The sequence below is a fragment of the Acinonyx jubatus genome, chromosome D1, assembly GCF_027475565.1.
Source record: "Acinonyx jubatus isolate Ajub_Pintada_27869175 chromosome D1, VMU_Ajub_asm_v1.0, whole genome shotgun sequence".
NCBI lineage: Eukaryota > Metazoa > Chordata > Mammalia > Carnivora > Felidae > Acinonyx > Acinonyx jubatus.
In genome coordinates this window covers 51,993,382-52,018,678 of record NC_069390.1, presented here as the reverse complement: position 1 = coordinate 52,018,678, position 25,297 = coordinate 51,993,382, and the positions used below count along the sequence as shown (strand labels likewise).

The 25,297-nt window shown below is 37.7% G+C and overlaps 2 protein-coding genes across 2 annotated transcripts; one reads left to right on the top strand and one right to left on the bottom strand.

The window, feature by feature from the left end:
- Positions 1-320: 320 nt before the first annotated feature.
- On the bottom strand, positions 321-4,256 carry LOC106977794 (olfactory receptor 52N1). The gene has a single exon (XM_053202621.1). The coding sequence runs from the start codon at positions 1,386-1,388 to the stop codon at positions 426-428; it is 963 nt and encodes a 320-aa protein (XP_053058596.1). The 5' UTR covers positions 1,389-4,256; the 3' UTR covers positions 321-425.
- A 13,079-nt stretch (positions 4,257-17,335) lies between these two features.
- On the top strand, positions 17,336-18,594 carry LOC106977808 (olfactory receptor 52N2). Its single transcript, XM_015075361.3, has one exon. It carries the CDS (start codon positions 17,629-17,631, stop codon positions 18,592-18,594), a length of 966 nt encoding a protein of 321 aa, XP_014930847.1. The 5' UTR covers positions 17,336-17,628.
- The last annotated feature ends 6,703 nt before the right edge of the window (positions 18,595-25,297 follow it).

Below are 25,297 nucleotides of genomic sequence, written 5' to 3'. Positions count from 1 at the left end.
AGAGTCTTTGTCTACATGAACATAGTGTCCACCTCTTTAAAAAGAGGTGGAAGAGGGAGCTTGGGTGGCTCAGTCAGTTAAGGATCCGACTTCAGCTCCAGTCATGATCTTGCCGTCTGTGAGTTCAAGCCCTGCATTGGGCTCTGTGCTGACAGCTCAGATTCTGGAACCTGTTTAGGATTCTGTGTCTCCCTCTCTCTCTGCCCCTCCCCTGCTCACACTCTGTCTCTCTCTCTCTCTTTCTCTCTCTCTCTCAAAAGTAAATAAACATTAAAAAAATAAAAATAAATAAAAAGAGGTAGGAGAATTAAAGTTCCATGAAAGTATTTCCTGTGGCCAGATAACTGCTTTCATTTGTAGAGTTCCCTACAGACTTGGTTATCTCAACCTGGATAAGAGAATTCTAACTTCTAAGAAGACTCTACTTAAATGTTGTGAGAATTGTCCTTTTCCTTAAATAAGAATCTAATAACAATTTCTCGTATCTGCTTGGTTTTCACCCCATACACAATAGGGTTCATTGTGGGAGGCATGAGCAGGTAGAGATTAGCCATAATAATGTGTATATGTGGAGGAATGGTGTGTCCCCCAAACCGGTGAGTAAAGAAGGTGAAGAAGGCTGGGACATAGGTGATGACAATGGCACAGATGTGAGCAGTGCATGTGCTAAAGGCCTTCTGCCGGGCATCTGCTGATGATAGACTCACAACTGCCCGGAGGATCATAGTGTAGGAGATTGTGATGCACAGGATGTCAAAGCCCCCAATCAGGAGGGCAACCATTAAACCATATATGGCATTGATCCTAACATTGCCACAGGATATCTTGGCCACAGACATGTGGTCACAGTAGGTGTGAGGTATGACATTGCCCCTGCAGTATGGCAGGTGCTTGGTGAGGAAAGTGAAAGGGATAACAAGTATTACACCTCTAAGAAAAGTGAGGAGTCCAGCCTTGGAAATGACTGAATTTGTGAGGATAGTAGCATAGCGCAGGGGATAGCAGATGGCCACATAGCGGTCCAGGGCCATGAGCATGAGCACCCCAGACTCCATTCCTGTGAAAGTGTGCACAAAGAACATCTGGGCCAGACAAGCCTTGAAATCAATCTCCTTGAGGTTGAACCACAATATGCAGAGGGTGTTGGGAAGAGTGCTGGTGCACATGAGCACATCTGTGAAGGATAGAAGGGCTAGGAAAATGTACATAGGTCTGTGTAGGGCTTCTTCAGAGTAAATGAGGTATATAAGACCAAAGTTTCCTGTGATGGCAATGCTGTACATGGTACACAGGGGGAAGGAGATCCACAAATGTACTTCTTCCAGCCCGGGGATGCCATTTAGGATGAATGAAACTGGAGTTAGGCTGGTGTCATTTAGGAATGACATAACATCTGTTGGAAGTTCATGGTACAGAAGTTACAGAATTGCTCTGTAAGCAGGAAAAAAGAAAGGTCCAGAGAGTAACTCACCAGCAGGATTTTCTTCTTCATAAATGCTAATTTGTCTTTCTTGAAGGTCAGTCACTAAATATGATCTTTTATGTTGACTTTGTGACATATACACTGTTTGGGTCCATTACTTACACATTAGATATTGGGAAGATGAACTGACTGAATTTAGTGGATGTGCTGAATCTGGATGTGTCCAGGGTTTTTGGTTATCATAATTTATAGTCCATTCTCCAGGGTGAGTTGGCCACTAAGTGACTAACTGGATGATCAAGGATTGAAGAAATATTTGACATGTTCTAAGGGCTCATTATCTTAGTCAGATATACCTATTCCATTTTTAAATGTTAATAATTTTCAAAGGTTCTTGTGGACTCACCTTTAAGGTAATCAGTCTTAACTGGTGAACACCCTGACAATGATTTTAGTGGGCTAATTTTAGTCCAACACCCGCCCCCTTTTTGTTTGGAGGAAACTTAAATTCGGAAAACTAGAATCATAATATTAAAGGTAAAAAACATAGTAATCCCCTTCCTAATATCATCAAATGGCCACCTATTTCTGCTTTTGGATCACTAACGTCATAAATAGTGGGTGAAGTATCACTGGGAATGCAGTAACTTATGAGACATTAATGTGCTAAGGCTACAGTCTCTTCCAGTGGACCCTAGGGTGAATGGAGATACTCATCATCTGAAACTAAAACAATTGACATTTCCTTTAGAACAGCACTTTATTTTCTTTCTAAACCACAATTTCAGGGAGCCATAGAATCAAATATTTCTCAGCCTACATCGTCTCCAAAACTAATTTATTCTAGTATACAGGAGATGTTCCACACATTTTTTAAAGCCCATAGAAAAGGAAGCCGTGGGAGAATAAGGAATGAGAAAACATTTATGAAGAGTAAAAAGGAGAATATTTGGTGTGATAGTAGATTGTGAGGAGATAAGAACAAAGTTATGAGCATATGATGGATGCAAATAAGATGTGGAAGTCTGGAAAAGAGGGCTATGTTGGGCTGGAATGTGCTAATTTAGGGGAAAAACTACAAGTAGTAAAATACAGGAGATGGTCCTATAGAGGGACTGTTGAAGGGAAAACCATCTCTTTGGATAAAAAATATCAATGTTAAAATTTATAGTACTTCCTGGACAAATGAGAGGTGACCTCCCTGCCACCTCAGAGATGTGTCTGTTGGAAATCTAAGATTGTATAAACTTGACTCTTCTCTCCTCATATGTCTTTTATAAAATATTTTATCTTTATTTTTTAAAAGATTAAGGCTGAGTATATGAAATCTAGGAGCTCTTTGAACTGTGAAATAATTCAACGATTATAACTATGAGATGAACTGTAAGCAATTTTCTAAAAGGAACAGTAGACGAGAAACAGAAAACTACGGAATAAGGCTGTCATCACTCTTTTGTTTTCTCCCATGGCAGTGTAAATCATTTTCTTTTGGAAATGCTAATTCTATCTTGAACAGCCAGTGGGACTGATTACTTCTCTTTAGAATACTCCCCATATGGATTGTATTTCAGTCGCTGAAACATTAGTGTTTTTATCCAAAGTGAAAATGGAGCAAATAAGCCAGTATGTAAAATCTGCCTTATAGTGGGGTACACTGTGGCTTTTCAAAGGTCAGGAGAATAACCCTATATGGAAACTCTCTTATGCCTCCTCCTGGGTCAGCTATCATAATTAGCACCCACCCCTTTAATAAGAATGCACCCCAAATTCAGAAATCTGCTCACCCTGAAAGCTACTGGAGTTCTTCGAGACACTGAAGACATATCCACAGATCAAGTCATATTCATTTCTATGTGATGATTTTGGTCCTGCAAGACAAATCTAATACCTATATTGACACCATAAAGTGGCAGGTGGAGGTGGGAACTTTTCTATTCTGTGTCTGTGTTTGGGCGCATGTGCGTATGCTCGTGCATGCATGTATGTGTGTGTGTGATATATTCTAAATTTTGGAGCTGGAAAAACTTAATTGCCCCCATTTATTTCTACTACAGTCTCAGAGGAGAATTTATTTCCCATGTGTGTTTTTATAATAAGAAAAAAAAGATAATTAGGAATCGGATATATCTGGGTCCCAAGGAACCTAGCTTAGCCATTGGGAATTGTCTTAGGAATTATTTTGTCCCAAATTATAGCTTAGGACTCTTGAAGGCATATTTTTTATAGGTACAACATAGCATAGTAGATCTGAAATGGTGTAGACTTTCAGAATTAATTCCTTTTGTAAGACAGACCTATCTTATATCTTTTCCAAAACTTAGCACAATGTCATGTACAAAATTGGTGGTGAAAAAATTGGGAATAAAAATTACATAAGCTTTGTAAAAAAATGAGCTTTATGTGTAATCTTGTATTTAATGTTCTTCATAAATTTACCCATTATTTTTAACATTTTATATGGATTATTTTGGACTATATAGCATCTCTTTTTAGTTATTATTATTTTTTAAATTCACATCCAAGTTAGTTAGCAAATAGTACAATAATGATTTCAGGAGTAGAATACAATGATTCACCGCCTACATATAACAACCAGTGGTTATCTCAACAAGTGCCCTAATTAATGCTTCTTGCCCATATAGCCCAACCCCCCCACCCAGCAACCCTGTTTATTCTCTATATTTAAGAGTCTCTTATGTTTTGTACCCCTCCTTGTTTTTATATTATTTTGCTTCCCTTAACTTATGTTCATGTTTTGTATCTTAAATTCCATATATGAATGAAGTCATATGATATTTGTCTTTCTCTGACTAATTTTAATAATACACTTTAGTTCCATCCAGGTTGTTGCAAAAGGCAAGATTTCATTCTTTTTGATTGCTGAGTAATACTTCATAATATATATATATTTACATCTTCTTTATCCATTCATCTGTCAATGGACATTTAGGCTCTTTCCATACTTTGGCTATTGTCAATAGCTCTGCTATAAACATTGGGGTGCATATCCCTGTCTGAAATAGCACACCCGTGTCCTTTGAACAAATACTTAATAGTACAATTACTGGATCATAGGGTAGTTCTATTTTTAATTTTTGGAGGAACCACCATACCGTTTTCCAGAGTGGCTGCACAACTTTGCATTCCCATCATCAGCGACAAAGATTTCCTCTTTCTCCACATCATCACCAACATCTGTCATTGCCTGAGTTGTTAATTTTAGCCGTTCTGGGTGTGAGGTGATATCTCATTCTGGTTTTGATTTGAATTTCCCTGATGATGAGTGAAGTTGAGCACTCTTTTGTGGGTCAGTTGGCCATCTGGATGTCTTCTTTGGAGAAGTATCTATTCCTGTCTTTTGCCCATTTCTTCACTGGATTATTTGTTTTTTGGGTGTTGAGTTTAATACGTTCTTTATAGATTTTGGACTCTAACCCTTTATCTGATATGTCATTTGCAAATATCTTCTCCCATTACATTGGTTGCTTTTTAGTTTTTCTGATTGTTTCCTTTGCTGTGCAGAAGCTTTTTATCTTGATGAGTGTCATAGACTCTGGGTCTGAAATTCTCTCTTGTCCAGCAGGAGAGCAGGATGCAGGATTGAAAATATGAGAGAGGCTAATGTCTTGGAGGAGACAAGAGCCCCGGATAGGGGTCGTTGCTCTGTTTTTAATTAAAATCAGAAGGCTTACAAGTGTGATGCACGTGCACAAAGAGATGCAAACCGTGAACATTAACTCATGGGCGTGGGGAAAAGGGGATTTTGAAGATATGTGGTGTTAGGGGTTTGGGTCATACAAAACAAAATCCTGGCTCCTGATAGATGGTTGTTTACAACAGACATGAGACCCCAACTCTGTTTACCTAAACTGTCTTAGGGGACAAGAAAGATAGAGCATGTAAACAAGGCATCTTTCTTTTGCTAATTAGCTCCGCTCTGGGCTACTTTGCCTACCTGCAGTCTATAGCCATATTTGCCTATTTACTTAATTTGGTCCTTCCTTCCTGTGAAAGGAGCTTTCTGCTAGTGTCTTATACCTTTGTCCTATACTGGGGGCCTTTGCCCCATTTACCTAATCTTATTTACCCAATCTTGGATGTTTCCACCCAGAGATTTCCTATTCCTATACCTTTATCCTATACTGGGGTCTTTGCCCCGTTTGTTCTATACTGGGAGCCTTTGCCCCATTTGTCTTATACTGGGGGCCTTTGGCCAGTTCACATGGGCATGTACATCCTATGGCTTTCTAATTCTTTTTTTTTTTTAATTTACATCCGAACTAGCTAGCATATAGTGCAACAATGATTTCAGGAGTAGATTCCTTAGTGCCCCTTACGCACTTAGCACATCCCCCCTCCCACACCCCCTCCAGTAACCCTCTGTTTGTTCTCCATATTTATGAGTCCCTCACGTTTTGTCCCCCTCCCTGTTTTTATATTATTTTTGTTTCCCTTCCCTTATGTGCATCTGTTTTGTATCTGAAAGTCCTCATATGAGTGAAGTCATATGATACTTGTCTTTCTCTGACAGATTAATTTCACTTACCATAATATCCTCTAGTTCCATCCACGTAGTTGCAAATGGCAAGATTTCATTCTTTTTGATTGCTGAGTGATACTCCACTGTGTTATATATATATATATATATATGTGTATATATATATATATATATATATATATATATATATATATATATATACCACATCTTCTTTATCCATTCATCCATCGATGGACATTTGGGCTCTTTCCATACTTTGGCTATTGATAGTGCTGCTATAAACATGGGGGTGCATGTGTCCCTTAGAAAAAGAACACCTGTATCCCTTGGATAAATACCTAGCAGTGCAATTGCTGGGTCGTAGGGTAGTTCTATTTTTAGTTTTTTGAGGAACCTCCATACTGTTTTCCAGAGTGGCTGCACCAGCTTGCATTCCCACCAACAATGCAAAAGAGACCCTCGTTTTCTGCATCTTCACCAACATCTGTTGCTGCCTAAGTTGTTAATATTAGCCATTCTGACAGGTGTAAGGTGGTATCTCATTGTGGTTTTGATTTGTTATTTCCCTGAGGATGAGTGATGTTGAAATTTTGCCATGTGTTGGTTGGCCATCTGGATGTCTTCTTTGGAGAAGTGTCTATTCAGGTCTACTGCCCATTTCTTCACTAGATTCTTTGTTTTTTGGGTGTTGAGTTTGATAAGTTCTTTATAGATTTTGGACACTAACCCTTTATCTGATGTGTTGTTTGCAAATATCTTCTCCCATTCTGTCAGTTGCCTTTTAGTTTTGGTGATTGTTTCCTTCGCTGTGCAGAAGATTTTTATTTTCATGAGATCCCAGTAGTTCATTTTTGCTTTTGTTTCCCTTGCCTCTGGAGATGTGTTGAGTAAGAAGTGGCTGTGGCAAAGATCAAAGAGGTTTTTGCCTGCTTTCTCCTTGAGGGTTTGGATGGCTTCCTGTCTTACCTTTAGGTCTTTCATCCATTTTGTGTTTATTTTTGTGTATGGTGTAAGAAAGTAGTCCACGTTCATTCTTCTGCATGTCGCTGTCCAGTTTTCCCAGCACCACTTGCTGATGACACTGTCTTTATTCCATTGGATATTCTTTCTTGCTTTGTCAAAGATTAGTTGGCCATATGTTTGTGGGCCCATTTCTGGGATCTCTATTCTGTTCCATTGATCTGAGCATCTGTTCTTGTACCAGTACCATACTGTCTTGATGATTACAGCTTTGTAGTATAGCTTGAAGTCTGGGATTGTGACGCCTCCTGCTTTGGTTTTTTTTTTTCAAGATCGCTTTGGCTATTCGGGGTCTTTTCTTGTTCCCTATACAAATTTTGGGATTATTTGTTTTAGCTCTGTGAAGAATTCTGGTGTTATTTTGATAGGGATTGCATTGAATATGTAGATTGCTTTGGGTACTATCGACATTTTAACAATATTTGTTCTTCCTATCCAGGAGCATGGAATCTTCTTCCATTCTTTTGTGTCTTCTTCAATTTCTTTCACAAGCTTTTTATAATTTTCAGTGTATAGATTTTTCACCTCTTTGGTTAGTTTTATTATTACATATTTTATGGTTTTTGGTGCAGTTGTAAATGGGATTGATTCCTTGATTTCTCTTTCTGCTGCTTCATTATTGGAGTATAGAAATGCAACAGGTTTCTGTGCATTGATTTTATATCCTGTGACTTTGTTGAATTCATTAATCAGTTCTAGCAGTTTTTTTGTGGAATATCATGGGTTTTCCATATACAGTAACATGATGTCTGCAAATAGCCAAAGTTTTATATCCTCCTGCCAATTTGGATGCCTTTCATTTCTTTGTGTTGTCTGATTGCTGAGGCTAGGACTTCTAATACTATGTTGAATAACAGTGGCAAGAGTGGACATCCCTATCATGTTCCTGACCTTAGGGGGGAAGCTTTCAGTTTTTTCCCATTGAGGATTATATTAGTGGTGGGTCTTTTGCAATATGGCTTTTATGATCTTGAGGTATGATCCTTCTATCCCTACTTTATTGAGGGTTATTATCAAGAAAGGATGCTGTATTTTGTCAAATGCTTTTTCTACATCTCTTGAGAGTATCATGTGGTTCTTGTCCTTTCTTTTATTAATGTGATGTATCGCATTGATTGATTTGTGGATATGGAACCAACCCTGCATCCCAGGTATAAATCCCACTTGATTGTGGTGAATAATTCTCTTAATGTATTGTTGGATCCAGTTGGTTAGTATCTTGTTGAGGATTTTTGCACCCACCTTCATCAGGGACATTGGTGTATTGTTCTCCTTTTTAGTGGGAACTTTGGTTTTGGATTCAAGGTAACACTGACCTCACAAAATGAGTTTGGAAGTTTTCCTTTCATTTCTATTTTTTTAACAGCTTCAAAAGAATAGGTGTTAAGTCTTCTTTAAGTGTTCAGTAGAATTCCCCTGGAAAGCCTTCCAGCTATGGACTCTGGTTTTTGGGAGATTTTATATTACTTATTCAATTTCTTTACTGGTTATGGGTTTGCTCAAATTTGCTATTTCTTCCGGTTTTAGTTTTGATGGTGTATGTGTCTAGGAATTTGTCCATTTCTTCCAGATTGCCCAATTTATTGGCATATAATTGCTCATAATATTATCTTATTATTCTTTGTATTTCTGCAGTGTTGGTTGTGATCTCTCCTCTTTCATTCTTCTTTTTATTTATTTGGGTCCTTTTCATTTTCTTTTTGATCAAAATGCACAGGGGTTTATCAATCTTGGTAATTCTTTCAAAGACCCAGCTACTGGTTTCATTGATCTGTTCTACTGGTTTTTTTGTTTGTTTGTTTTGTTTTTTTGTTTTTGATATCATTGATTTTTGCTCTAATCTTTATTATCTCCAATTTTCTGTGTTTTTAGATTTTATTTGCTGGTCTTTTTATAGCTGTTTAAGGTGTAAGATTAGGTTGTCTATCTGAGACCTTTCTCCCTTCTTTAGGAAGACCTGGATTGCTATATACTTCCCTCTTAAGACTGCCTTTGCTACATTCCAGATGTTTTGGGCCATGGTGTTATCATTTTCATTGGCTTCAATGTACTTTTTAATTTCCTCTTTAACTTTTTGGTTAACTCATTCATTTTTTAGTAGGATGTTCTTTAATCTCAAAGTATACATTGTCTTTCCAAATTTTTTCTTGTGGTTGATTTTGAGGTTCATAACGTTGTGGTCTGAAAATATGCACAATATGATCTCAATCTTTTGTACGTGTTGATGGCGATTTGTGTCCCAGTATGTGATCTATTCTGGAGAATGTTCCATGTGCACTCAAGAAGAATGTGTATTCCACTGCTTTAGGATGAAATGTTCTGAATGTATCTGTTAAGACCAACCAATCCAGTGTGTCATTCAAAGCCATTGTTTCTTTATTGATTTTCTGCTTAGATGATCTGTTCATTGTTGTAAGTGGGGTGCTTAGGTCCCCTATTATTACAGTATTATTATCAATGAGTTTCTGTATGTTTGTCATTAGTTGGTTTATATATTTGGGTTCTCTAATGTTGGAGGCATAAATGGTTACAATTGTTAAATCTACTTGGTGGATAAACTACTTAATTATGTATGACATAATGCACTTCTTCATCTCATGTTAAAGTCTTTATTCTGCAATCTAGCTTGTCTGATATAAATATGGCTACTTTGGCTTTCTTTTGGTGAATGCTAATTAATTAGCATTATATATGGTTTTCCATCCCCTTACTCTCAATCCAAGGGTGTCTTTAGGTCTAAAATGGGTCTCTTGTAAATCGCACATAGATGGATCTTGTTTTCTTATCAATTGTGTTACCCTATGTCTTTTGATTGGAGCATTTAGTCCATTGACATTTAGAGTGAGTACTGAAAGATATGGATTTATTGCATTGTGCTGCCTGTAGAGTTGGAGATTCTGGTGGTGTTCTCTATTCCTTTCTAGTCTTTGAGGCTTTGGGTCTTTTTTGTTTTGTTTCATCTTTTATCCCCTCAAGAAATCCCCCTTAAAATTTCTTGCAGGGCTGACTTAGTGGTCATGATCTCCTTTAGTTTTTGTTAGTCTGGGAATTTTTTTTTATCTCTCCTTCTATTTGAATTACATCTTTGCTCAATAAAGAATTCTTGACTGAATATTTTTTTGATTCACCATGTCGAATATATTCTGCCACTCCTTTCCAGCCTGAAAAATTTCTTTGTATACATCTTGTATAAGCTTGCTTATTGACACTGACATTTAGAGTGAGTATTGCTTATATATTTTGGGTATTAACCCCTCACCAGATATATAGTTTCCAAATATCTTCTTCCAGTCTGCAGGTTGACTTTTCATTTTGTTGATTGTTTCTTTCACTGTGCAGAGGGTTTTTTTTTTTAATTTTTTTACTTATATTCAAGTTAGTTAACATACAGTGTTGTACTGGTTTCAGAAATAGACTCCAGTGATTCATCACTTACATATACATCCAGTGTTCATGTCAAGAAGTGCCCTCTTTAATGCTCATCACCCATTTGCTGCACAGAAGTTTTTAGTTTTATGCAATCCCACTTGATTTTTGCTTTTTTGTTCCACTGTTTTTAGTGTTATATTAAAAAAATCATTGCCAAGACTGAAGTCAAGGAGACTGTCCCCTGCATTTTCTTCTAGAAGTTTTATGGTTTCACATCTCCCATATAATTTTTTAATCCACTTTGAGTTAATTTTTGTGAGTGGTGTAAGATAGGGGTCTATGGCTCTTGACTCTGTTCCACTTGTCTATTCTGTTTGTATGTCAATACCATACGGTTTTGATTACTATGCTTTGCGACATAATTTGAAATCAGGGAGCATGATACTTCATGAGTATTGGTGATATATTCTCTTTAATTTATTTCTTGTATAGCTATGTATGGATTTACTACAATTCATTTATTCACTCACTGCATTTTTGGATATTCCTTTGTTTCCTAATTGGGGCTATTATGAATAAACTTGCTCTAAACATTCATGGGCAAGTCTTTGTATAGACATATATTTTCAGATTTCTTATGTAAATACCCAGGGGTGGAATATTTGACTTATAGAGCAGGTGCATGTTCCAGTTTTGATGCTAGAATTGAGGAACTCACGGAAGGCAGCTATAGTTTGATGTTTATATTGCAATGGATACCAGACAGTTCACATGTTCCATTAGAGAAAAGTTGATAAAATTTAAGGCTAACTGTTGAGACTTTTACTCCTGGCTCAAATATATCCTAAATACAGGTATTCCCCACTTTTTGAAAGTTTGTGTTATGCCACCTCACTTTTACAAAAGACCCACATTGGTACTCTTTTTGATAAACAAAAGAAATCAAAGATTTTCACTTGTATAAAAAAAAGGCTCAAAGCAATACTAGCAGTCAGTGTTTCTTTTTACAGTGACTTGTTGCAGAGGCAATGAACACCTGAGCATACAGAGTGGCCCTGCCAAGCTCCTTCCCTGGGAACCACACTCAGCATGTCAGCATCAAGCTCTCACAGCTTTGAAGTGTGTCTGTGAGCATCTCCATTTATTTTGTGCATCCATTAACAAGATGTGCCCTAACGTATCAGAAAAGCCCAAGACAGGTCCAGAAATGCTCACAAAATTTTCCACTTAAATACATCGTAATTGCTTCTTTGCTTCATACCATTTCATAGGAACACTCTATATTCAGATAACAGGAGATGTCTGTGTAGATCTAGTTTCAACAAAGCTAAATTTACCTCCTCCCCCATCAGAGATGACCTATGGGACATCTATCTGTGTAGCATCAGAAACATTTTCCCCTTTTTCTTGGAAAAGCCCCCAGAGAAACCACTAAGAGTTGTTATATAGCGTTCCTAACCAATGCTGTACAATTTCCTGAGCAATACCAGTTACAAATGGAGATTTCAAAACATCATGGTGGGTGTGGGTGATCCAGGGGGAAAAATATACATAAAGATGTACAGAAAATCTGCAACTAGACAGCAGGGATTGGACTTAGAGGGTGGCTGAATGTGGAGGACTAGTTACCTCATTCTTTAGACTTCTGAAACCAAAGAGATTCACAAACTGCCTTTATGAGGGAGGAGAAGTGGGGGAAAAATTAAGTGTGGTTTAGGCACAGTAGTGCTCATGTGATAAGGACCAAAGAGGTATTATTATAGGCAAGCAAATATCTGCACAATAATAGAAAAGCAATCAAAATCAGAACTTTGGAAAAGACTGCACAATAATGTCTTCTCCCTGTGGATGGAACAGTCTTCCTTGGGAAGTGGTAAAATCTCTACCAGTGCAAATGAATTAGTGCAAGAGTTGGAAGGAATTCCAGTGATAGTGGACCCCAACTTCCCCATGACAACATTCGTGACATATGTCATTCTCCCTTTGCTTCAATACATCTGATGACAGGAATCTTTTTGTCTTACTAGGGATTTCTATCTGCATGAATGAATAACAATCCGACAACCCTAATCTACTTTCCTATAACTTTTCTTGTTCATCATATGTATGACCTTCAAGTGTGCAAAATAATACAAAAGACAATTACTTGCCTTTACTGTAAGTACTCAAACCAGTTTTAATTATCTCCAATTTCACAACAAAAAGAAAGAAAAAAGAAACAAAACAAACAAACAAACAAACCAACCAACAAACAAAATCTTTAGGATTCCAAGCATCTTGCAACCATGTTTCCCATACTCCAGATACTCTGATATTTCCATACACACACTAATTTGTTAAGGTATTTATATACAAGCAAGAGGATCCACCAAAAAGGACATTTTGAAATCCATCCATCCATCCATTCATTCTACAACTCTTTTCTTGTGCCAGTTACTATGTTAAGTGCAAGAGACACAGCAGTGAACAAAATAGACAGCAATTCCTGTGCATATAGATTTTTAAAATTCTGGTGAGCGACCAAGGAACATGGTAATTGCTGTGGAGTACAGAAAATGTGGCGAGGAAGAGATTATGCCAAGTTTGGCAGAGGTCTAGGGTTTGCGGTTTTGGATTAGGGTAAGGAAAAGCCTTACCTTGGGTCTGACACTGAGATCAGACCTGGAACTGGTGAAGGTATTTAGCATGGTATTTTCTGGCAAATAACAAAGCAGGCAGTGAAAGTGGCAAGTGGAAATGCCATGGATTGTACACATGCTTGCTGAATTTGAGAAGAATCTAGTAGGCACGGAGAGGCTGAGGGGATCAGGGTTAGAGCAGTGGGAGGCAATCCTAGAGATGCCAAAGAGTTCTAGTTGTACAGGATGTTGTAAATAAATACAGGGATGTCACTTTTGCTCTGAGTGAGATGTAAGGAGCCTAAAGGTTTATGGAATGCCTAGATTTGTCTCATTTATTTTGTAAAGCAAAATAATGTAATAATACTAACAATAATTATGAATGCACTATATATTTTGCTTATTATGTTCCAAATTGTGGTGAAAATTTCCATGGTATACTTAATGTTTCCATGGTTTGCTCATTTTACAGTTGGGCAATTTGCTTTAACAAGCCTTCAGTTCTAATCTTTTCGTACTTTCTAGAAGGAAAATTGCTTTTATCATTTTTATATGTTGACATATTTTTGTATGGCATCACTTGAAAGTTTTCACTTGTTAAAATTAATGGGTAAAATCACACAAACAACTCCCTGAGTCTAAATTGCTCTGTCTTTCTCTCTTTCTCTTTCTCTTTCTCTTTCTCTTTCTCTTTCTCTTTCTTTCTATTTCTCTTTCTCTGTCTCTCTCTCCCTCTCGGTCTCTTTCTCTGTCTCTCTCTGTCTCTCTCTCTCTGTCTCTCTCTCTCTCTCTCTTTCACACACACACACACAATGGAGAGATAAAATTGAAACAATCAAAATTAGAACTTTTGAAAAGACTGTTTAATGGGGTAGACTGAAATATAACAAAGGAATATATAAATTAATTTTTATAAATGCAATAAAATATAAAATATGTTGCTGTGTGAAAATGAATAAGTCAAGTTTCAAACAATAGCTAAGGAAAGACTTTTTAAACATAGAGGATTTTTCTCAGAAACAAAACAGAAAAGAAAGAGATCCTGAAGTCATAATTTCAAGCAAAAATCTTTCAGGTTAAACCCACATACCAGGACATAGAAGAAAGGTAGATGGAACTGTTTTCAAAAAACAAACAAATTTAAGAATGCTTTTCCCTATCCAATATAATTTTCATAGTTATTTGGGACTAAACATAATATACCAAAAGTAACTAAAATAATTATGATTGTTGTTCATCTTTTATTTCGGAATAAAATTAATGTCCTACCATCTTCTTGTATAGGACATTTTTATTGGTATAGAAAGTAACATGCTTTGCAATTGACTATCACGTATGGAGTCAACAGCTCCAGCCTGACAACAAGATACTTCATTCTCAATGGGATTCCTAAACTGGAAGCTGCACACAGGCTGACAGCTCAGAGCCTGGAGCCCACTTCCGATTCTGTGTCCTCCTCTGTCTGCACCTCTGCTGCTTGCATTCTGTCTCTCCCAGTGTCTCAAAAATAAATAAACATTAAAAAAAACTATTTTCAAAGAAGTTTTATAGAAAATCTGAAAAAAGAACAGGATTGCACAAGATTGACTCAATTATTTTGTGAGATGATTATATGTGAGAATTTTGAATTTAACATTTCTACATTTTAGATAAGGAGTCAAAGGCATAAGTCAATAGAAAAAAGGTTTGATACTGGTCTTGGGTTTCCCCCTGGTTCCTTTGAAGCAATAAATACGTGTAGAAACTAAAAACTTACCTTGCCAAACTATACTTACCTAAGTATAGTTTGCAAAGGTAAAGTACTGCAACCTGTTGTAGTGATAAGAACTCTGGTTGCAGTTAAAGCCAGGAGTTTGGGGGTCATAAAAGAGGACAGTCCAGAGGAACAAAGGAGAGAGAGAGAAGGGGCGGAATAGAAGGGAAAGGAGGAGAGCTGATCACACTCTGAATATTGTACAGGAAGACATGGTACAATGCAAAAGAACAAGCAGCGATGATTTTAAGGAAAGGAAAAGGACAGATGTGGAGGAGGGGTGCAATATTCTCCACGTCTTATTACTACAAGTATAGGCACTTCATTTAGACTAACATCTATATTAATTGTTATATTACAAGTATATAGTTATTGAATATTACACATAATAACTATAAAATGAGTAAATGAAGTACACAAAACTTTTTATTTTTTTTAAGATTTTATTTTTGAGTAATCTCTATACCCAAGGTGGGGTTCAAACTCACAACCCCGAGATCCAGAGCAGCATGATTTACCAATCGACCCAGCCAGGCACTCCTGAGGTATAGAAAACTTTTTAGGGTGGTTATTCCTCTGTATTTGGATTTACAAGTGATTTTCTAACTTTTTAATACTTTTCTGTGTTTTCCAGAGTTTCTACATAAAGGACGTATTTCTTTAGTAATAAGAGAAAAACAGGTTTTAAGTTTATTTATGTCTTTTGAGAGAGACAGAGAGAGAGAGAGAGAGCAAGCAAACTTGAGCAGAAGAGGGGTAGAAAAAGAGGGGGAGAATCCCAACCAGGCTCCACTTTGTCAGTGTGGCCCAATGTGGGGCTCCAACTCATGAACTGGGAGATCATGACCTCAGCAGAAATCAAGAGGCTGACATTTAACCCACTGCACCACACAAGTGCCCTGAGGGAAAAAAAGTTACTGATGTTCATCACCACATTTGGTGGTCACATTTCTCACTTGGGAAAAGGCATTAACTTTACTGCGTTTTGTGTTTGTTGTTCCCTTTTCCACTCAGAAGCTTCTAAATATAGATTTGTTACCACCAGGCCAGAAGTTTATTCTCTTTCAATGAGAATCCCTCTGAGACATCTAATTCTGGAGCCTCGGTCTACCCGGGACATCTCACTGGAGATTCTCCAGGGAAACAAAAATCCTATGTAAGAAGATGTCATCCCAGATTTTGAGGAACTCCTAAGTATTCTCAGCCATGAATAGAATTGTGCCTAACACTGAGGTGAGTTTGGGAAATTTTCACAAATGGTTATTTTAGGAAAGGTAACAACATTGATGGCTAAGAACACAATGGCCTAGAATATGCAGACAGTTTTAAAAATAGACATTAGCAAGGGGCAGTGAATTCCTCTTTCCCTTTCACTTCTGCAGGGGCAATGAGACTCTTTCTTCTTGTGTGGCTTCTGCTGGACTCTTACTTTCCAGTCACCCACTCATTTTATTGTGGCGTTCACATAAAAGACAGCGGACACGGGAGATTGTAATCTTTACATTTCTCTGGTCTAGGGCAGAAAATGCTGGTTCCTCCATGGGGGCACATTTCTGGAGAGGTCTGGGAGAACTCTCTTACAAGAAGAGTTTATTTACATGAGAGGCAATCACCTTAGGAGCCAAAGACCATGAGCCAGTGAACCTTGTATTCTTTTGTATACTCTTTCCGTGGTGACTTCTATGTACCCTGGCCAATAGGAGTGGACACAAGAGTGATTTCCAGATGATTTAGGTAACAGGAATCTCTGTCTTGTGTCTTTAGAGCCATGTGCTACATGTCATCGTATTGCAAGTTTCTACACAGCCCTGCTGGATGGGGGATTGTTCGGCATTGATTTGCTGCATGGAAAGGTGCCCACCCAGAGCTTAAGGACCATTTTATTTTTTTCAATGGAGAGAAATAGTTGACCATTTGGTAACTACAACTTTCCTCAAGCATCCCTGAATCTGTAAATTCCTTGAACCATCACTCAGTTCTATTTTCTTTACAAGTATTAGCAATCCAAAAATATGATATTATCTTTTTTACTGATAAACTGTCCAGTTACAATAAAAGAAATATTATCTACATTAAGCATTATAGACAATTAGTAATCCTTAGAACTTCAAGAGCTTCCTAAATATAAAGCTTGTATTAAAAATGCCTTGGAAACTAATTTAAGAAAATGCGGAAAAGCAGAGAAGCCATTTATGAAGTTGGGGGTATCTGATTGAATTCATCTCTTTAGTAAAATTTTTATAAAAATTCCATGAAACTTGCTAATGATTTAGAAGCAGAAGTACTTTTTTTCTTCTCAAGAACTTCCTTTGAAATTTCATTGTGTAAAAAAGCATGATATTGATATCAGATACTAAGTTCTTACTAATTCAAACAATCATTTGTTCATATATATTTTTATTGAGTATCTAAAATGTGTTCCCTTAAGCACGTTATAGGGAACATTATGGGAAGACTTTACCTGGATTATTAGCTTTCTTCATAATCTTCAAGGCAGGACAAAAGTCCTGTTGATAAGAACTAGTCGGATTAGGGTGATCCTCGAAACATACTCACATGATCATAGTGACAAGACTCAGAAAGAATCTGAGAGGAGAGAATAAAAGTGGAATATTGGAAGACAATTATGGCCCAGTTCACAGAATGTGGAGGAATATAAGAGGTGTGCTGGAACTTTAGAAAGTGAGGGTAGATACTTAGACAAAATATTCAATGAGACTCCAAGTAGTACTGTTTAGTTATTTTTAGACACCACCGTTCAAAGACTGTCTTGCTAGAGTAGAGGAAAAAAATAACAAGCTGCTACCATGACAAGGTTCATGGCATTTGTGAGTATTATCACCTGAACTACTCCCTCTTATGTGGTTTCTAAGCCCACCTCTCTCTCTCCTATGCAGAAAGCAAATGCTGATAAAGAGCATAAAATGCTCTCCTCTTCTCCACAGTCATGTGTGGGGAAAACAGCTCCAGCCTGACCCCGGGATTCTTTATCTTGAATGGGATTCCTGGGCTGGAAGCTGCACACACCTGGATCTCCCTGCCATTCTGCTTCATGTACGTCATCGCTGTCGTGGGGAACTGCGGGCTCATCTACCTAATCAGCCATGAGGATGCCCTGCACCGGCCCATGTACTACTTCCTGGCCCTGCTCGCCTTCACAGATGTCACCCTGTGCACCACCACTGTACCCAATATGCTGTGCATATTCTGGTTCAACCTCAAGGAGATTGACTTTGATGCCTGCCTGGCTCAGATGTTTTTCGTCCACATGCTGACTGGGATGGAGTCTGGGGTGCTCATGCTCATGGCCCTGGACCGCTATGTGGCCATCTGCTACCCCTTACGTTATTCCATCATCCTCACCAACCCTGTCATCGCCAAGACCGGTCTTGCCACCTTCCTGAGGGGTGTGCTGCTCATTATCCCATTCACTTTCCTCACCAAGCGTCTGCCCTATTGCCGGGGCAACTTCATTCCCCATACCTACTGTGATCATATGTCTGTGGCCAAGGTGTCCTGTGGCAATTTCAAGGTCAATGCTGTCTATGGTCTGATGGTTGCTCTCCTTATTGGTGTGTTTGACATCTGCTGTATTTCTGTGTCTTACACTATGATATTGAGAGCAGTAGTTAGCCTGTCATCTGCAGATGCTCGTCACAAAGCCTTTAGCACCTGTACATCCCACATATGTGCCATTGTGATCACTTATGTTCCAGCTTTTTTCACTTTTTTTTCCCACCGTTTTGGAGGACACAATATCCCCCACCACATTCACATCATTGTAGCCAACCTTTACCTGCTCCTACCTCCTACAATGAATCCTATTGTTTATGGAGTCAAGACCAAGCAGATCCGAGAAGGTGTGTTCAAGTTTTTACTTGGAGACAAGGTTGTCTTTACTCAAGACAAATGAATTGGAAAATAGACATATTGTTTAGTGGGTGGGGGGGGGATAAAAAAAGTGACTAAAATGGTATTAAACACATGAGTCCCTCTAATACGTAGATTCTCTGAAGGCTTTGCAAATATATACTATGAAACATTTCTCCTGTAAAGATCTGTCAAGGAAGAGAATGCAGAATAAAAAATTATATACCCATTCTTTACAAGTTTTATGTTTTACATAGGGTTTACAGACTCATGTCTAGTGAGAACTGGCAGGTAGTAAGATGACTGATGCAGATCTGGTGTCAAAGTTCTATTGTGTGAGAGAAGTGGAGGCTATGGGGAGTGAGGGGGAGCAAGGATGTGCTCTCTGTAAAGAACAAATTTACACAAATGAAGCATGTTATTGCCATGGGTAATAGGCCCAGTGTTGCAATATCCTCCAGTATTTTAAAGACAAGCTGGATTTAGATGTTTTCTCTCATCTAAAATTGGGTAAATCCAATTTTAATTATTGGATAAATGGTTTAAAAATTTTTTTAATGTTTATTTATTTTTGAGACATAGAGAGACAGAGCACAAACAGGGGAGGATCAGAGAGAGAGGGAAACACAGAATCTGAAACAGGCTCCAGGCTCTGAGCTGTCAGCACAGAGCCCGACGCGGGGCTCGAACTCACAGACTGTGAGATCATGACCTGAGCCAAAGTCGGACACTTAACCGACTGAATCCCAGGCACCCCTGGATAAATGATTTTTTAAAAATACCCTATATTTTATTCAAGACATGTCTAGGAGTTATTTTTTCCCCCATTTCAACAGTTCAACCTCCATTTAGGATGTGCTTATGATATATAATTTTGATCTTTCAGCGAAACAGACAAAAGCAATGAATTAATTGCTAGTATGTGTTATAATTCATTCACTAATTCATTAATTTTTTGAGAAACTTATTTAGGTCATATTATTTGTCATACCTTAGTTTTCATGAAGATGAGACCACCCCTTGCCTCAGGGTGCTCAGAAGCTAGGCTCTGGCCAAGGATGCACAAGAGGAATCATAAGTGAAAGAAAGAAGAGGTGTGATAAAAATTTATGCAGTATGGAAAGAAGAAAAGTTGGTAGGGAAGAGTTGGGGGAAACATGAATTTTGTATTCAGATAGTCCCAAAATTTAAATCTTGTGTCTTAATTTCTAGTCATTAGACTTTAACAGGCTATTTTAATCTCTCTAAATTTCAGCTTCTATACTTTTTATTGATTGGGGGAAAAACATGCCACAAAGATTTATCTGTCTGGTTAAATGCTCTAATGTAAAAAACAAAAAACAAAAAACAAAAACAAAACTTTAGTATAATTTCTAATATATACTAACTACTTAATAAGTTATACTGAGATTGTTGTTATTATTATAACCTATGTGTTTCAACTCTGATTCCTTCTGAACATCGTAGTTTGAGGAGAAATCTTTCCAATTATATATGCAGTATAAAATCAATTTTATTTTATCTCCCAAACATGTCATCAAAATCAGCCAACAAGGTTTTCTGGATACCTTCTATGTGACTGACTCCATGTTATGCACCGAAAAATATAAATGAATACAAGAACACTAATGCATTTCTAGTCTAGTAGAAGACATAAAATGCAGTTGAATCATTATTTTAAAATGGTAACAAGGTCATTGTACAAAAACATTATTACAAAATTCATGAAAATTAAATGCTTATCAACGGCCATTAGGGATGGTAGGTAAAGATTTTACAGAGAAGGCACTAGATGAGCTGAGTCTTGATATGTGTGTAAGTATTTTAAAAGAAAGAGTGGATGGGGATTATTATTTTTAAAAATGCAAAATAGTGAGGCTAAACAATCATTGCCATTCTGAGCCTAGAGATGTTTCACAGTGACAGGAGATAAACAAGAAAGAAGGAGGAGCAAAAGACTGGGTTGGAAAGGCAGATAGAGGCACCACCCGGAAGTGCCCTATGAGTTTCAGCATGATCTCAGTAGGCCAGCCGCTGCTCTTCAACTTTGAGAGATACTAAGTTCTTAGAATTGCCCTTGACCCAAAAGCAGTTACAGCCTCATTTGTCACTTGCCTGGACTCCTCAGATCTCCAACATAACCTCTGCCTCTTAAGCCTGTCTTGCTCTCTTTCTTCCTTCTCCAAAGTTCTTCTCTCATTCCTAGAAAGTCCATTTCTCAATTTCTACTCACTTCTTCAGCACCCCACAAGAGCTTCCCAGCATTTGAGTCATTCCAGCCAAGGGAAGATTCCTTATGTATTCCTCCTGAGTTACTTTCTGTCAAAGGTTGACAGCTTGACCCCACAGAAAAATGGCTTTCAAGTAAATAGTAAGAACAGCAAGAAACATACCCAGCATTTATTTTCCACGTACTTTTCCAAGAATTGTATACGTATTTGATCCTAAAAACAACTATCAGAATGATGCTGTTTTATGCCCAGTTTACAGATAAACAATCTGAGGCACAGAGAGGTTAAATGACTAAATGAAAGCCACATACCCAGTAAGAGACAGAGCATGGATTTAAACTCAGGCCATTTGGTTCCAGAGTCTTTGATTGTAATGTCTATAATGTACTGTGTGGTTTCTCCAAGAGATCAAAAACGTAAGGGTTTGTGGCTCACTCTTTATGACTGGGATGGTGAAAAGTCCCGTGATGACCCTGCACTACCTCAAATGATTTATTTTATATTTTTTTGGACAAAATGACATACTAAAATACAGAGGCCTGACATCAGATTCTTCAAGGTGCCTCACAGGACAGTGTCATGAGCAAACATTATTATTGCCTCTTTTCTGGTTCACTCTGACAGATGACTGCTACAAAGAGCCTGAGGACAAATTTTTGCAAGTAAATACTTCACATTGGAACTTCTGGACTTGCTCCCACCATGAATGTAAATATCAATTCCTTGTTCCAATGGGACCAAATCAAAGATGACCCGAAGACCATATTTGCAAGTGTTGCCTAGTACCCCTGATTTTCTTTACCTTGCTCTCATTTTTTATACTGGTAGTTCTATTTTAAGATACATTTTTTAAAATTTTTTATTTATTTATTTTTAAATATGAAATTTATTGTCAAATTGGTTTCCATACAACACCCAGGGCTCATCCCAACAGGTGCCCTCCTCAATGCCCATCACCCACCCTTCCCTCCCTTCTACCCCCCATCAACCCTCAGTTTGTTCTCAGTTTTTAAGAGTCTCTTATGTTTTGACTCCCTCCCTCTCTAACTTTTTTTTTCTTCCATTCCTTCCCCCATGGTCTTCTGTTAAGTTTCTCAGCATCCACATAAGAGTGAAACATATGGTATCTGTCTTTTTCTGTATGACTTATTTCACTTAGCATAACACTCTCCAGTTCCATCCATGTTGCTACAAAAGGCCATATTTCATTCTCATTGCCACGTACTATTCCATTGTGTATATAAACCACAATTTCTTCATGTATTCATCAGTTGATGGACATTTAGGCTCTTCCCATAATTTGGCTATTGTTGAAAGTGCAGCTATAAACATTGGGGTACAAGTGCCCCTATGCATCAGCACTCCTGTATCCCTTGGGTAAATTCCTAGCAGTGCTACAGCTGGGTCATAGGGTAGATCTATTTTTAATTTTTTGAGGAACCTCCACACTGTTTTCCAGAGCGGCTGCATCAGTGTGCATTCCCACCAACAGTGCAAGAGGGTTCCTGTTTCTCCACATCCTCGCCAGCATCTATAGTCTCCTGATTTGTTCATTTTAGCCACTCTGACTGGCATGAGGTGATATCTCAGTGTGGTTTTGATTTGTATTTCCCTGATGAGGAGCGACGTTGAGCATCTTTTCATGTGCCTATTGGCCATCTGGATGTCTTCTTTAGAGAAGTGTCTATTCATGTCTTCTGCTCATTACTTCACTAGATTATTTGTTTTTCAGGTGTGGAGTTTGGCGAGTTCTCTATAGATTTTGGATACTAGCCCTTTGTCTGATATGTCATTTGCAAATATCTTTTCCCATTCTGTCTGTTGCCTTTTAGTTTTGTTGATTGTTTCCTTTGCTGTGCAGAAACTTTTTATCTTGATGAAGTCTCAATAGTTCATTTTTGCTTTTAATTCCCTTGCCTTTAGGGATGTGTCAAATAAGAAATTGTTGTGGCTGAGGTCAGAGAGGTTTTTTCCTGCTTTCTCCTCTAGGGTTTTGATGGTTTCCTGTCTCACATTCAGGTCCTTTATCCATTTTGAGTTTATTTTTGTGAATGGTGTAAGAAAGTGCTCTAGTTTCATCCTTGTGCATGTTGCTGTCCAGTTCTCCCAGCATCATTTGTTAAAGAGACTGTCTTTTGTCCATTGGATATTCTTTCCTGCTTTGTCAAAGATTAGTTGGCCATACTTTTGTGGGTCTAATTCTGGAGTCTCTATTCTATTCCATTGTCTATGTATCTGTTTTTGTGCCAAAACCATGCTGTCTTGATGATTACAGCTTTGTTTTTAGTTAGAGGCTAAATTCTGGGATTGTGATGCCTCCCACTTTGGTCTTCTTCTTCAAGATTACTGTGGCTATTCGGGGCCTTTTGTGGTTCCATATGAATTTTAGGATTGCTTGTTCTAGCTTCGAGAATAATGCTGGTGCAATTTTGATTGGGATTGCATTGAATGTGTAGATAGCTTTGGGTAGTATTGACATTTTAACAATATTTATTCTTCCAACCTATGAGCATGGAATGTTTTTTTCCATTTCTTTGTATCTTCTTCAATTTCCCTCATAAGCTTTCTATAGATTTCAGCATACTGATCTTGTACATCTTTGGTTAGGTTTATTCCTAGGTATTTTATGCTTCTTGGTGCAGTTGTGAATGGGACCAGTTTCTTTATTTGTATTTCTGTTGCTTCATTATTAGTGTATAAGAATACACTAACGCAACTGATTTCTGTACATTAATTCTGTATCCTGCGACTTTGCTGAATTCATGTATCAGTTCTAGCAGACTTTTCTGGTTTTCCATGTATAATATCACGTCATCTGCAAAAAGTGAAAGCTTGACTTCATCTTTGGTAATTTTGATGCCCTTGACTTCCTTTTGTTGTCTGCTGATGCTAGCACTTCCAACACTATGTTAAACAACAGTGGTGAGAGTAGACATCCCTGTCGTGTTCCTGATCTCACAGGGAAAGCTCTCAGTTTTTCCCCATTGAGGATGATATTAGCTGTTGGCTTTTCATAAATGGCTTTTACGATGTTTAAGTATGTTCCTTCTATCCAGACTTTCTTGAGGGTTTTTATTAAGAAAGGATGCTGAATTTTGTCAAATGCTTTTTCTGCAGCGATTGACAGGATCATATGGTTCTTTTCTTTTCTTTTATTAATGTGATGTATCACACTGATTGATTTGCAAATGTTGAACCAGCCCTGCAGCCCAGGAATGAATCCCACTTGATCATGGTGAATAATTCTTTTTATATGCTGTTGATTTTGATTTGCTAGTATCTTGTTGAGAATTTTTGCATCCATATTCATCAGGGATATTGGCCCGTAGTTCTCTTTTTTTGCTGGGTCTCTGTCTGGTTTAGGAATCTAAGTAATGCTGGCTTCCTAGAATGAGTCTGGAAGTTCTCCTTCCCTTTCTAGTTTTTGGAACAGCTTGAGAAGGATAGGTATTATCTCTGCTTTACATGTCTGGTAGAATTCCCCTGGGAAGCCATCTTGTCTTGGACTCTTATTCGTTGGGAAATTTTTGATAACTGATTCAATTTCTTCACTGGTTATGGTCTGTTCAAATTTTCTATCTTCCTGTTTGAGTTTTGGAAGTGTGTGTGTTTAGGAATTTGTGCGTTTCTTCCAGGTTTTCCAGTTTGTTGGCATATAATGTTTCATAGAATTCCCTGATAATTGCTTGTATTTCTGAGGTATTGGTTGTAATCATTACATTTTCATTCATGATTTTATCTATTTGGGTCATCTCCATCTTTGTGAGAAGCCTGGCTAGAGGTTTGCCAATTTTGTTTATTTTTTCAAAAAAACAATTCTTGGTTTCATTGATCTGCTCTACAGTGTTTTTAGATTCTATATTGTTTATTTCTGCTCTGATCTTTATTATTTCTCTTCTTCTGCTGGGTTTGGGGTATCTTTGCTGTTCTGCTTCTATTTCCTTTAGGTGTGCTGTTAGATTTTGTATTTGGGATTTTTCTTGTTTCTTGAGATAGGCCTGGATTGCAATGTATTTTCCTCTCAGGGCTGCCTTTGCTGCATCCGAAAGCGTTTGGATTGTTGTATTTTCATTTTTGTTTGTTTCCATATATTTTTCGATTTCTTCTCTAATTGCCCCCATTGACCCATTCATTCTTTCATTCTTTAACCTCCATCTTTTGAAGGTTTTCCAGACTTTTTCCTATGGTTCATTTCAAATTTCAAAGCATTGTGGTCTGAAAAAGCATAGGTCTTTTTCCTATGGTTCATTTCAAATTTCATAGCATTGTGAGCATGGTATTATCTCAATTACTTTATATTTATTAAGGGCTGTTTTGTGACCCAGTATGTGGTCTATGCTGGAGAATGTTCCATGTGCACTCGAGAAGAAAGTATATTCTGTCGCTTTGGGATGCAGACTTCTAAATATATCTGTCAAGTCCATCTGATCCAATGTATCATTCAGGGCCCTTGTTTCTTTATTGATCCTGTGTCTAGATGATCTATTCATTGTTGTAAGTTGAGTATCAAAGTCC

Bases quoted from the DNA above. Each gene is read 5' to 3' on its own strand.
- LOC106977794 (XM_053202621.1), bottom strand. From the start codon at position 1,388: ATGTCATTCCTAAATGACACCAGCCTAACTCCAGTTTCATTCATCCTA.
- LOC106977808 (XM_015075361.3), top strand. From the start codon at position 17,629: ATGTGTGGGGAAAACAGCTCCAGCCTGACCCCGGGATTCTTTATCTTG.